At 43.5% G+C, this 14,078-nt stretch overlaps 1 protein-coding gene across 4 annotated transcripts in view; it reads left to right on the forward strand.

Annotated features, from left to right (window-relative positions):
• Positions 1-13,745, forward strand: part of TRIM33 (tripartite motif containing 33) — a 39,206-nt gene extending 25,461 nt beyond the window's left edge. The window contains exons 12-21 of one of the 4 annotated variants that reach the window (XM_068159527.1): positions 591-723; positions 1,526-1,594; positions 2,170-2,233; positions 2,525-2,684; positions 3,952-4,298; positions 4,754-4,877; positions 5,774-5,848; positions 6,569-6,721; positions 8,421-8,471; positions 8,554-13,745. In XM_068159527.1, the coding sequence (XP_068015628.1) occupies positions 591-723; positions 1,526-1,594; positions 2,170-2,233; positions 2,525-2,684; positions 3,952-4,298; positions 4,754-4,877; positions 5,774-5,848; positions 6,569-6,721; positions 8,421-8,471; positions 8,554-8,766 (1,389 nt within the window). In that variant the 3' untranslated portion in view covers positions 8,767-13,745. The remainder of the gene's footprint in view (positions 1-590; positions 724-1,525; positions 1,595-2,169; positions 2,234-2,524; positions 2,685-3,951; positions 4,299-4,753; positions 4,878-5,773; positions 5,849-6,568; positions 6,722-8,420; positions 8,472-8,553) is intronic. The other 3 variants (XM_068159528.1, XM_068159529.1, XM_068159531.1) reach the window with 3 other exon arrangements.
• Positions 13,746-14,078: the final 333 nt, after the last annotated feature.

Consider the following 14,078-nt stretch of genomic DNA (forward strand, 5'->3'; position numbering starts at 1 on the left):
GTTTTCCAGGTTGCTTGCAGAGTCATAAACCCCTCCTTGGAATACAGTGTCCCAAGCACATCATTTGCAATTAAGCTGCTGCCTTGCAGTTAATAGCTTTAAGCAGTTAAAGTAATAAGGTGCTTGTCTCCTTGTTTTTAATGGATACTAAAACCTGTGTAAAAAGTGAATGAGAGGGAAGGAGATTTCACTTTGCACTGAGGGAAAAAAGTTCATGGTTTCCCTTCACATCTTAATTGTTGAGTAGCTCTTGCAGCATTAATGATCTGGTAGTTCATATGACCATTTGTAGCACTGACAGTGAACATCTGGGAACCAAAGTCTGGAATGACCTAGAGTGAGTGCAGCCTGTGAAGAACCCAAATGCCTAGGAGCTTTTGAGAAAGCACTTTGCAGTTTCTGACTGTGGGTTTCTGTTGTGAAAGACTGATCTCTCTGTGAAACTGATAAAAGTATTTGCTGATGTCCTGAATCTTTGAAGGGATAGTGGACAACTCTGGTAAAAATCCTAATCACAGTTGAAAGATGTGGAACTGTTAATAAACCTTAGTTAGGCCTCTCTGATTCAGATTTCTGGTTTTGCTTCTTAGCTTGAAGATGCTGGCTCAAGTAGTCTAGATAACCTTCTAAGCAGATACATTACAAGCAGCCACCTACCCCCTCAACCTACAAGTACCATGAATCCCTCCCCAGGACCTTCAGCTCTCTCTCCAGGGTCATCAGGTAAATGTACTGGGTACTTTAATGACTTTAGAAAGTGATGGGTATTTCTGGTATTTAAGTTGAAAATCAATTGCCTGCTGTTTCCTGCCAAAAAGGGAATGATGCTTTGTTTGAAATTAATCTTACTCGAGATAAATTCTTGTGTAAATTGAAATCTTGCCCTTGAAAAATACCTTCATAGTAACAAACTGCCAGCACATGGATGTAGTATTCCAGATCACAGAATGTTAGGGGTTGGAAGGGACCTCCAGAGATCATCCAGTCCAACCTCCCTTGCCAGAGCAGGATCACCCAGGGCAGGTCACACAGGAACACATCCAGGTGGGTTTTGAATGTCTGCATAGAAGGAGGCTCCACAACCTCTCTGGGCAGCCTGCTCCAGGGCTCTGTCACTCTGGGTGAAAAAGCTTTTCCTTCTGTTCCTGTGGAACCTCCTCTGCTCCAGATTACCCCCACTGCCCCTTGTCCTATCATTGGGCATCACTTAGCGGAGCCTGGCTTCATCCTCCCAACAGTGCCCTGTGCATCTTTATCAACAGAAATGAGGTTGCCCCTCAGTCTCCTCCATGCTAAAGAGCCCCAGCTCCCTCAGCCTTTCCTCACAAGAGAGATTTTTTTCCCACTGCCTTCAGCAGCTTTGTGGCTCTGTGCTGGACTCTATCAAGCAGTTCCCTGAGGTTCTTCTTGAACTGAGAGGCCCAGAACTGGACACAATATTCCAGATGTGGCCTCACCAGGGTAGAGTAGAGGAGGAGGAGAACCTCTCTGACCTACTAACCACACCCCTTCTAATACATCCTAGGATGCCATTGGCCTTCTTGGTCACAAGGGCACATTGCTGGTTCATGGTCATCCTGTTGTCCACCAGGAAGTAAGTTTATAGAAGATCTTGATGACAGAAATACACCCACCAACATTTGAGCAAGTTCATTCTGAGTGCAGCCAGTTGATGATAGAGCTTTTGTTATGCATGTGACCAAATGAAGGTATCAACACCTGCTGTTGAATTGCTTAAACATTGAAAGTGTCCATTTCTATTCAGAAGAAGTTGATTTCAGTCATTTCTTAAGCTTTTCTCTTAGTCTGCAAGATTGTTGTAAAATTCTGAGAGTCAGTGGTTGCAGCCCTGGAACTTTTTATGTTTCTGAAAGTCCTCATGCTGAGCACTCTGAGTCTGCTTTTCCTGGCTTGATTGGTGTCTGTCAGTGGATAAAATTTGAGGACTATAGCTCTGTTTGGATTGTATGAAATAATGAATGTTGGCTGTGTTTTGTAGTGTGGTGTGCCAGACCTTTGATCTGATCAAACAACTGAGAATAGCTTACATAAATTAGTTATCCAGTAGGATATTCTGTCAGCTCCTCTGGTGTCACTGAGCACCACTCATTCCTATTACTGCAGAATGTAGGTTTGTACCAAGTCAACATCTATGCTTCTTCCTTGCAGGTTTATCCAATTCCCACACTCCTGTGAGGCCACCTAGTACCTCCAGCACAGGTAGCAGAGGAAGGTAAGTCTGTTATGTTTGCTCTGCTGGCTGAGAAGTTAGACATGAGGAATTAAATAACTGAATCAATAACACTTTGCTGTAACTGTGACTCAGTAATGAGAGAATGCTTACATGAAGAAAATGTCCTTTATTTCTTTATCTTATGTTTCATTATGATTCTGTGCTGTCTTGGAAGCTTGGCAGTAAATGTTCTAACGTGCTTAGTCTTTTGGAAATGTTCAGGGAAGGATCGCTTACGTTTCATTGGTCTGATGGATTTTTCTCTTCATTTACATGCTGCTGTCTTTCTAGTTGTGGCTCCTCAGGCAGAACTGCTGAGAAAACTAGTGTTAACTTCAAATCTGACCAAGTGAGAGTCAAGCAAGAACCAGGGACAGAGGAAGAGACATGCAGCTTCTCAGGAACAGTGAAGCAGGAGAAGACAGAGGACGGCAGAAGGAGTGCTTGCATGGTAAAGTTAGTTTGTGCGTCAGTGTGTTACCCTTTTCCTAGCAGCAGGGTTCACAATTTGGAAATAATTAAGCAGTTTTAAGCCTCATACTCTGTTAAAGCCCTGAAGACTGAGATATTTACCGCCCTGGCAGTATGTCTCAGCTAAGTGTGGGCCAGTTCAAGGGTTGAGCTCTTTGGTTTTGCGGTACTGCTAACTACTGGGAGTTTGTGACACAAGTACCAGTCAGCTGGCAAAGGGACTTGGACAGTAACTTGCTGTCTTATGTTGAAGAAATAAACATTAAACAATGCCAGATGTTTCCCTTCCTGATTTGGAAGGATGTGACCTAGTGATGGGGATGCAAAACACACCCAGCCCTTGTCAGTTTTGTATATTCATAGAATCAGTAAGGTTGGAAGAGACCTCAAAGATCATCATGTTCAACCTGTCACCCAAGACCTCATGACTACTAAACCATGGCTTCAAGTGCCACATCCAATCCCTTTTTGAACACCTCCAGGGACGCTGACTCCACCACCTCCCTGGGAAAGTGTGATTGGTAGTTGCATGTTGAAAGTAGTCTGATAGAAAACATCACTTATCTAAGCTCAGTTCATGTTGAGAACTTTATTGTAGCCTTTAACACTTTGCTTTGCCAGACACAGGACAGCCTGTTGTGTACATTTTATCTTTAGCTGCTAAATGAAATATCCCCAGCAGTGAGCCTGTTGGCTATTTTTAATCTCTTAACTAACAGAAGCTGAAGGGGGCCTACAAGAAGGCTGCAGAGGGACTGTTTCCAAAGGCCTTCAGTGATAGGACCAGGGGCAATGGTTTGAAATGAGAGAAGAGGAGGTTTGGGTTGGATGTTAGGAGGAAGTTCTTTTACTGTGAGAAGGTGGAACACTGCAATGTGGGGTTAGTTGAGGCCCCATCCTTGGAGATATTCAAGGTCAGATTCAACAGGGCTCTGGGCAACCTGATCTAATGGAGGATGTCCCTATCACTGCAGGGGTGTTGGGCTGGATGAGCTTTGGAGGTGCCTTCCAACCCAAACCATTCTGTGATTCTGTGGTGGGTAGAAATGAGCCTGTTCTTGAAAAGATGGACTTAGGAAAAGGCATTTTCAATACTGTGTGCAGCTCAGATCTTCATGATGATTTGTCTCATACTTTGGGAATGAGTGAAGTACCTTTAAATGCTGGCTGGCTTTTCACTTCCAACATGTGAAGAAGGATGCCCTTGTAAAACTGACTCTGATTTCCATGTGCTGCTTTCATTTCAGCTTAGCAGTCCTGAGAGCAGCTTGACACCACCACTGTCCACTAACTTGCATCTGGAAAGTGAATTAGAAGCATTGGGAAGCCTTGAAAACCATGTAAAAACTGAACCAGCAGATTTAAGTGAAAGCTGCAAACAGTCAGGACACAGCCTGGTAAATGGAAAATCCCCGGTGAGGAGCCTCATGCACCGATCAGCTAGAATTGGAGGAGAAGGCAGTAACAAAGATGATGATCCCAACGAAGACTGGTGTGCTGTATGCCAAAATGGAGGGGATCTCTTATGTTGTGAAAAGTGCCCAAAGGTGTTTCACCTGACTTGTCATGTACCAACACTCCTCAGCTTCCCAAGGTACCAGAAACAGCTTAATGGCTCCTGAGAACAGCTCTGTGGTCTCGCTCATGTGATAGATTTCAACACAGTACCAAAACTGATGTTCCATCGTCAACATCATCTGGTTCTGGATGATTTCTTGTCAGTAAAAACACCCCCCAACATTTCAGAGGTCTGCCTGAATTGTGCCTGGCTGATGTTTGTCTGATAAATATACAGTCTGTCAAGGTGTCACTTTGTTATGTAAAGTTCATTTAAAAGTCACAGTGATAAATGTTGGGAGGGGAATATGAGGGCAGGAAAAATGGCTGTGCCTGGCAGAATTATCTTGGGCACTGAGTGTTTTGCCTTTTCAAATCTTCACTGCAATACAATGTGAATCTGTAAGAGCTAATGGAAAAAAAAACCTGCAGTCATTACTGATGAGACTTTGTCTATGGATTTCTACAATAATTGTGTTTATTTCTGTTTAGTGGGGAGTGGATATGTACATTCTGCAGAGACCTGAGCAAACCTGAAGTAGAATATGATTGTGACAATTCACAGCACAGCAAGAAGGGGAAAACAGCACAAGGCCTGAGTCCTGTGGACCAAAGGGTATGTCTGAAATTTGTGGGAGTCTTGTTTCCTAGGAAAAAGGGCTTTCTTACATTGGCTGTTGCCCACTGCTTCTTGAAGATGCTTTTGCTGTGGCTGCAGCAAATGAGAATTAAGTAATGAGTTTTTTTGTGTTGCTTGTGACCACATATCCAGGTGTTGGTCACTGTGTGGGAAGTGCCACACATTCCATATTTAACTGCATCCTTTAACATGCTTTAACCTCTTCAGTCTTCTTATTAAGGAGTTCTTTGCATTTAACATTGATAAAACCCTCATAAAATAGTTCTGTAAGTTTGGTGTGTGAAGTTCATGGGGTGAGAGGCGCCAAAAGTATTCAGGTGCATTCTTGTGGAAGGTTTAATGGCCTTGGCAGCCAGAATTACTTTTAGCTTTGTCAATCAGCCTGTGCATGAAGTGTTAGAGTATTATCAAATCAGATTCCTCCACAGGATTTACAAGCAAAGCAAAGACAAAAATTTCACCAGGGAGTTCAGAGAAACACTCTGGCTTTGGATTCAAATTGTTGAGTTTTGTCTTGTGGAGAGAAGAATGAAAGCTTGCAGCTCAGTCCTTTCCTGTTCCAAGCAGTTATGGGTGGACAAAAGCAGTTGTAGTTTGTGTGTCAGCATGGCTCTCATGTTTGACTTTAGCCCCTAGGCTTTTGTTTAGGAAGAAGAAAGCAACAAGGGAGTGCATTTCTGCTGTGTGAGCAGGAAGGTGTTCTGCCCTCTCAGTGTCCTCTGAAGAACTTTACATTGTGTAGTGAAGCTTGTAAGGATTGTATTTAAATTGTCTAGTGCTAAGCCAGTACAAACCCGTTTAAAACAGGGAGTTATGCACTTGGTGAGGATAAATTAAGAATATTAATGTGAAGCTGTTTATTTCTTTGCAAGAAATGTGAACGTCTCCTGCTTTACCTGTATTGTCATGAGCTGAGCATTGAATTTCAAGAGCCAGTCCCAGCCTCGGTGAGTCTCCTGAAAAAGAGTGATTGAGTTTTGCATAACATCTGTATGAGTCTGGAGCTTAGTTTGGGAAGGAACTGACTGCTTTTATTTGAAGCACCTCCCTTTTGATCAATAAAAGTTCTGGCAGTCATGCAGTATTTCATGAGTCTGAGGGACAGAAGCTGATTCTGTAGCTTCTCTGTGCAGAGGCTCTGCTCTGTCTCAGACCCAGATAGTTAAAAATGCTTTCAGTGAGCAGTTGTTGAATTGGAAGAGGATGTCTCAGGATACCATAATACTCAGAATGTTTGAGGAGAGCTGGTTTTTTGATAATCTTTTAACTGAAAGGAGGAGAGAACCTGCTTTGCCTGGTCTTGTTTTCAGCTGCAAAAGAAGTAGCTGTAGTGAGAAGCTTTGCTGTGCTCTGATGAGCTGAAGGCTAGAAAGAACTTTTTGAGTTCTTTCAAAACAGTTTGATGAAAGATGATAATTCTCACTTACTGGACCAGCTCTTTATGATGAGGGTGATGGAGCACTGGAACTATCCAGAGAGGTTGTGCAGTCTCCTTCTGTGGAGACTTTCAAACCCACCTGGATGCGTTCTTGTGTGACCTGCTGTGGCATTGGGGGGTTGGACTGGATAACTTCTGGAGGTCCCTTCCAAACCCTGGCATTCTGTGATTCAACTGCCTCTGTGAAGTCTGTAGTCACTGCAGTGATAAATCACTTTGTTTTTTACAGATACCAAACTACTATAAAATTATAAAGAAACCAATGGATTTATCTACAGTGAAAAAGAAACTGCAGAAGAAGCATTCCCAACACTACCAAACTCCAGAGGATTTTGTGGCAGATGTCCGGTTGATCTTCAAGAACTGTGAAAGGTTTAATGAAGTATGTTAACTTCCAATCTGTACACATTTCCTTAGGTCAAGTTCCATTTCAACCTGGCTGTGCAGCTTCTCCAGCTAAAGGCTCTGCTTCCAGTCTTAACTTCTGCTTATGGAGCAGACGCTGAGCCAGACGCTTAAAGTCTAAACCAAACAAAAGCATTTGCAGAGCTGCCTCTCAGTTTTAGCCAGGCTTTGATAGAGGGAACCTTTAAAATGCTTTCACTGGTGTGGATATGTGACTGAGGAGCTGGGTGAACTTTTTACTGGGAGATTGTGGAAGGGCTTAGGCAGTTGTGGTAATTGAGACAATCAAGTAGTCCTTAAAACTGTCTCAAGCTCTGTTCATAATTGTTCTTACACTCATGAAACATGGCAGACTTCTACTGAGGAAACTGCCTCTGCCAAGGAAAAGTGCTCTTCTGAGCTATTGTTCAGAATGCAGTACCTGGTACTGGATGCAGTACCTCATGCAGGCTGAATCCAGGAAAGCATTGCCCTTGTGGCTGGTATTACACTTAGTGCTTTAGCTCTGTGTAGGACTCTCAAACATAAGCTTGCAGTAGACACCTTGTATGGAGTCAGATTTTTGATCAGTGTGGAAATTTGACTTCTTGTCCAGTGAACCTATCTGTAATGAAATACTTGCACCTTACATGTGAAAGATGATTTGGGAGGGGATTAAGTACCGAGGTGGTATTGCTAGGTGGAGCAACAGAGAAAATACTGTGGATATCAAAACTAAATCATTGTGGAGGCGTGCTGAACCAGGAGCTGGGCTAAGAGGGCATCCTTATTTCTGAGATGCCTTAAAGCAAGAACAATACAAAGCCCTGGGGAGAAGGCATGGCAGGGAATGGCTTTATACTGACCTTAAATGTATCAAACAGCCTATATTTTCCTACAAAATGTAATGAGTGTTGCAATATTTGGGCTGCCTTTCGGGCTCTGTGAGGAAGTAAATTGAAGTACATAAACCTACAATCAAAATCTTAACTGTTTCACAAGTCCACTAGTAAAAATCAGAGTTGGTGCTCTAATGCTGTAGATGCTCACAAGCATTTGGGGCTTTTAACACCCTTATATCCTCTGTATTAGGTGGAGGTTAATGAGCACTGTGGAAGAAGCTGCAATTAAGTGAACTTCTTAATCAGGGGAATTAATGAAGCATCTACCGCAGAGGAAAGCTTGCTGCAGCTCTTAGGGACATGAGTAAACCAAGGGAGCAAGGACTGATGGATGTGGTGTTTTGGATTTTAAAATGCTGGCTCGTGGCACAGATGAGTCACCTTGACCTCTCCTAACAGCATCGTGTCTGGTGTCTCAGCCACCTGCTTTTAAAGAGTAGAAATCATAGTGGGGGGAGACCCCCAAGAAAGTCATCTCGTGGAGCACTTTTCTCTCAAGTGAGACTCTTCCACAGTGATGTCCAGTCCACTGAAATTTATAAGTCATGAGTAGAGGGCAGTTTTGGAAATGACTGGGAGACACTTGTGGTACAAAAGTTGTATGTTTTGCTGAAGGTTTATTTACCTCATGACTGTTTGCAACCTGCTTCCCCTAAGTTTTGAGAAGTAAAGAGCTGTAGCCCATAACAAGCTGTTCTGTTGTTATGGCTGACTTTAGTCATCCAATCCTGTGCAATCTCATAACTTTAGAAAGGATTATAATTTCATTTTTTTTGACTCTGGTATCCTTTTTAGATGATGAAAGTTGTTCAAGTTTATGCAGAAACACAAGAGATTAATTTGAAGGTAAGCGTTTCAGCCCATGCACACTTGGTGAAGGGATGTGCATTTCCAGGAGGTGAATGTTCCTGTCTTCTTTTGTTTGCAGGCTGATTCAGAAGTAGCACAGGCAGGGAAGGCAGTTGCATTATACTTTGAAGATAAACTTACAGAGATCTACCCAGACAGGACCTTCCAGCCTTTGCCTGAATTTGAGCAGGAAGAGGATGACGGTGAAATAACTGAGGACTCCGATGAAGATTTTATACAGCCACGTAGAAAACGCCTAAAATCAGATGAGAGACCAGTGCACATAAAGTAATCTAATAATATGGACCTGAAATTTATTGTAAAAACTGTTATTTAAGTGTTCTGGAATATTATCATGCCTACAGTGGCCAACCTGAAGAAGCTGATAGCTTTTTAACAGTATTAGATTACAAAAAAAATCCCCACTTGTACAGAAAAGCATTCTCATCACAAGGGGAATGATGTATTGTAATATTTTGGTGGTTTGTTTGTTTGTTTCCCCTCCCCCCCTCCTCCCCTTTATTATTTGCTATATTCTTTCTTTTCCTGGTGGAGGGGGCAGACTCATCCTGGTCTCACAGAAAGAGGATGAATACTGAAGAGAAGCAGGTCTGATATGTTCCATGTACAGATAAGACTGCTTAGTGGGGCTGCTCTGTGGGGCTGGAGCAGCTGGTTCTGGTGTCTCACATTCCCACTGGCCTGCAGTGTCAGCTGTCAGCGCTGTCCTGGAGTCCCCTCCTGGTGTGAGCTTAGTGCGTGTTGGTCACCGCTTCCGTCATCTCCTTTAAGTGGTGTTGTGAAGAGCTGTGTTGATCCAATTACCTGCAGTTTGCTTTCTTTACTACATTTTATGTGTAGCAAAAGTAAAACCAAACCCAAAACCAACCTCATTAAAGTGTTCTGAATTGGCAAGTGCAGGAGTGTGAGTTCTTGACAGATGAAAAACTCGAGCTGGTGGCAGCAGTCTCTTCTCTGTAGGCTTGGGTCTGCTTGGTCCTGTACACAGAACATTTTAATGGCCTTCATGGCAGAAGTCTCAGCGTTGTCTCATCTGTCCCTGACCCCCTTAATGAGGCAGAATGTTATCTCCAGTATTCATTGTCCAATTTTCTGTACTTAAAGTATAGACTGAAGAGGTAACAACTGGTTGGGATGTTTTTCCAGTCTTCCTAAGTATCAGTTTCTAACAGACCACTCGGCAACCAATAACCTGTTAACTACCAAATGTGTAAAATTTCCTGTATTCACTTTGTCTTATTTGTAAATAGTGAATTGAGATTCTTGCAGCTCAGCAACATTTGCTGAGCTGTTTTTAAGCTAATATGTATTCTTATTAATTGTTCCTATCAAGAGAAGATTTGTAATATATGCTATTTCTAACATTGCATTCATTTGGAGGTTCTCTCTTATTTTTATTAGAGTACTTACTCAGAACTTTCTTCAGAAGCAGCTTATGAGCAAAATGTCTAGGAAAAGATTGGGATAATTCTGTTGAGATTGGGTTACTTGTTCATCCATTGAACAAAGTACTTGCACAGACCAGGATTTGGCTTGGAGTGGGTTTCTGGTCAAATACTGAAAACAGAACAATTTCCCCATTTCCCTGAACCCTGTGGCAGGCACTTCTGCAGTGCCTCCTGTTGCACACTGCCTTCATTCCAGCGTTTCTGGTTAGAAATGAGGTCATCACCAAGTCACTGTAGTTTGAGCAGTTGTTTTCCTTTACTGGCAGAAATCAGTGCTAGAAATAATCAGAGGACTTTCTGGCTTTCATGTAGATCCTGTTAAAATAAGGTGAAGAAATCACACATTCAGAGGAGGTCGATTTGACGGACCACGACTTTGCCGTGAGGTGTTGTGTGAATGCAGCAATTCTGTGGTGAATCACTGGGCTTTGCTCTACTCAAAGAGAGCAATTCCTGTGCCGTTGTATACACTTTACCATGATGGTAAAGAGGAGTCTTTTAGCAGAGTGTGTCAACCTGAGGTATGCTCTCAGCAGCTTTTATGCAAATCACTTCAGATTTGATTTCTTTTTCGAAGAACCAAGTCTGTGTTTCATTGTGACTTTGCCTCCCTGATGGCAAAGGAAGGGGCTGAAGGGGTTTCCAACTTGGAGCTCACTTCTTTAGGTTGCACAAATACTACACTTAAACCCCAAACTGGACTTTTCTTCGTTTCTCAGATCTGAACAGAGTGCCAGTTTAAATGTCTTTTCTTTTTTAAGCAGTTTGTGTGAGAAAGGGGAAGTAAATTCTGCTTAACCATACCACACTGACAACCAGCAAAAGCTCTGCCATAGGAAGGATGCCATATGTGAATAGGACATGGATAGCATCAAGGGATCGTGTAATGGCTCTGTGTATTGCCTGTTTATGCATTTCTAGTTTCTCAGCTTCATTTTGCAAAGGAATATTATTAAAATTATCATGAAAATAAGGTTTTTTTTGTGAATTCTCTTCAATTGGGGTTGCTATTTTTATGGCACTTAAGCACTCTAGGTTCTGTACCTTTAGACTTCAACTTTTTGCCTGTTCACTGTCAGGTACTGCAGAGGCTCACTGCCTGAGCTGGAGCATGGCATGAGCTGGTAGCTTGCCAGGCTGGGTCAGAGTTGGCGAAGGACCACACTGCAGAGCTGCAGGCCAGGGGCCACACATGCTCCCTGGCTATGGCAGGAATGGTATCTTGTGCTCTCCACCCAGCCCACAGAAGCAGGTGTCAGAATGTCTGGGGAGGCCTCTGTGGTTGAGCCACTCCCACTGACAGCCAGAAAAATGGTCAAGCTCTGTAGGCTAGCGCCAGCCTGTGTCTACCAGTTCATCTGCAAGCCACCAGTGATGCTGAGCTTTGGCCTTGGTGAAAGTTCAAGCTCTGCTCTTGCACATAACCTCTGAACTTCCAGAACTGGTCCTTCCAGTTAGCTCATCAGGGCTCAGTAGTATTGTGAAATGTTGACTGGGGTGCTTGAAATCTGAAGTGTGTCTTTGTTATATAAAGAAACAAAATTTTTCTTTCCCTCCTTCCTTTTGGGGCTCTCAGTACAACAATTCAGTGATAGTTTTGAAATGAGCTCAATTCTGTTAAAAATTAATTGAAAGCTAAGCTCTGCTAATCCATCTCCTGATCCTCTATCTGTCAATGTTCATCATAGGCCTGGTAAGGGTTTGCTCGGTCAGCACAGCTTTTGGTGCCACGCTGTATGAAACTGGCTCCAGAGCAGCTTCATGGGGTTTGTGTGGATGGCTGCTGTGTGAGTTCTCTGTGCCTGGTGATGTGTGTGAGTGCCTGAGAACTGCAGCAGAGCTTGCATCAGCAGAAGTTCTGCAGACAGGGGCTGTGGTGGGCGCGCTCTGCCTGCCAGCTCCTCCGCACCGTTGCAGCGTTCCCACGCGACAGCAGGAAGGTAGCCTTGGCACTTGGTGGGACTTTGTGCTCTCGTTTAAGATACTTGTAAAAGCCACCATTTGTCTCTCCCATTTTTGTTGGCAATGGCCCTGAAGGTTTTAAGTTAATCCAAAGAAGTAAAAGGCAACTTGCTTTTGAAATAGGAGTGAAAAGTGCACAGGATGCTAACCTGTGGGCTTCTCGATTACCTCAGCAGGTATCCTGCCATGTAATTACTAGTGATTAGTGGTAGTCTAACCAGCCAAATAGGTTCAGGTCTTTTGTTTGACTGTGCCCTGGAATGGAGTGGCCTATAGCATAATGAGCAAAACAAAAAAGGGTGGTCCCCAAACTTCTGAAAACAGAAATGCTGTGTTGAATGTGGGGAGGTTCTTGGTGTGGAATGGCAGCACTGCTCGTGACGTGCAGCGGTGTTGGCACGCTGGATCACTGGAATGTTTTATAAACACTTCTGCAAGCCACTGGAACAAAACTCCTTAAAATCAGCCCAATTGCATCATTCTCCACGACCTCCTTTATTGGCTGGCCTCTAGGCAACGGCAGCAGCGTTTTGAAGCAGAGTGTGCGACGTACTGGCTGGCTTTTCCTTGTTTTTCCTTAACTCCTTTCCTTGGAAAAAGCAATAAATCTGCTTTGTCTGCTGCCTGTTGGCAGGTCAGGAATCCTTTCCTCTGGGCAGTGATTTTATAGGGGAGTTTGTACGCGTCTTGCCGTGTCCAGCTTTTAAAAACCAAGGGTTGCAGGAGTCCTGGACAACCCAGCGTGGCATTGGGTTTTAACAGTCGGAGAGAGCTGCGTATTTTTGTACCCAGTGGGGGTGTGAGGGGAAAAAAAACACACCACCTGAGACCCCCTTTTTTAAAAGAATTGTGTGTGTGTGCCAGAGTTTCCACATTTCAGAGGGGACATTCGTGTTGTAGCTTTGGGTATGGTGTGTGTGTGTGTGTGTGTACAGCAACTCTTCCACCTAGCTCCTGTGTTTGCTCCTCGGGGCTCCTCCTTTGTACGCTTCCTACCGTGTCTCGATTGGTTCGTTACAGAAGTTGCAGTTGATTTGGGTGTCTTTTATTAGGAGTGAGGCATTCAACCTATGAAATGCAGTTTTTCTGTTGAGTGATCTTACAGCTCAAGGCTGCTTTCTGTGGAATTTCTACAGGGAGAGGTGCTGAACTCCTTCCTAAGCGCCACTCGTTGCAGAGTGAGCTGCGTCCCAGGAGCGCATGTCTGCTGCCGGCCTGCAAGTGCTGGGGGGGTGTGTGGTGCGTCTTCGGTTCAGAACACCATGAAACATGTATATAAGCCTTTAAAAGAGTTGTGCAGTCCAAAGCCTTTTGTTTTCCACGTGAACGTGCTCCTGGAAGGGTTCCATTCATGGCGTTCTTTGACGATTTCTTGCTTCCAGCAACCGAACTTGAGTCTCTGGGGGTCTGGGGTTTGTTTTTTGCACATAGGAAACCGCTCACCTTTAATAGGACTCTTCAAAGGGGGGGGAAAAAAAATTATATTCAAAAGTGCTGTTTCTGTGGTATTGTATGATCTGAATTATCATATTTAACTCTTTTTATTTTGTTTGTTTGTTTTTTAAAGGAAAAAAAAACCCAACCAACCTACAAACAAGGTTACAGTTTCTAATTGTTCTGTTCCTGTGTTTTTTGCTGGTGTGTAATAAAAGAGAACAAAAAAAAACCACAAACAAGAGGTTTTCTTTACTTGGTTATTTAATACATTAGCTGCCTGTAAATATTTCTTGTTACATGCTCTGGAATGTGCTGTAGAAGTTGTATTAGCTCAGTTGAAAGCATTGTTTGACAACCATTTTGTTTGGGTTATTTCTATTAAATTAGAAAAATTCCTCTTTCAGTTTGAGTTTCTTATTCTTTTATATGGGGTTTGGTTTGGTTTGGTTTTGCATGTCTGTGTTAGGTCCTTAGGTTCTGGTCCCTGGCTGGCAAAAGACTTTTCCTGATGCTTGCAGTGTGGGAGTGCCTCAGTGAAGCTTGAACGTGTCCAGAGAAGGGCAACAAGGCTGGGGAGAGGCCTTGAGCACAAGCCCTATGAGGAGAGGCTGAGGGAGCTGGGATTGTTTAGCCTGGAGAAGAGGAGGCTCAGGGGTGACCTCATTGCCCTCTACAACTACCTGAAAGGTGGTTGTAGCCAGGAAGGGGTTGGCCTCTTCACCCAGACAACCAGCAC

The sequence above is a fragment of the Melanerpes formicivorus genome, unplaced genomic scaffold (assembly GCF_026170545.1).
Source record: "Melanerpes formicivorus ecotype bairdi unplaced genomic scaffold, bMelFor1.0.p_v2 SCAF_46, whole genome shotgun sequence".
NCBI lineage: Eukaryota > Metazoa > Chordata > Aves > Piciformes > Picidae > Melanerpes > Melanerpes formicivorus.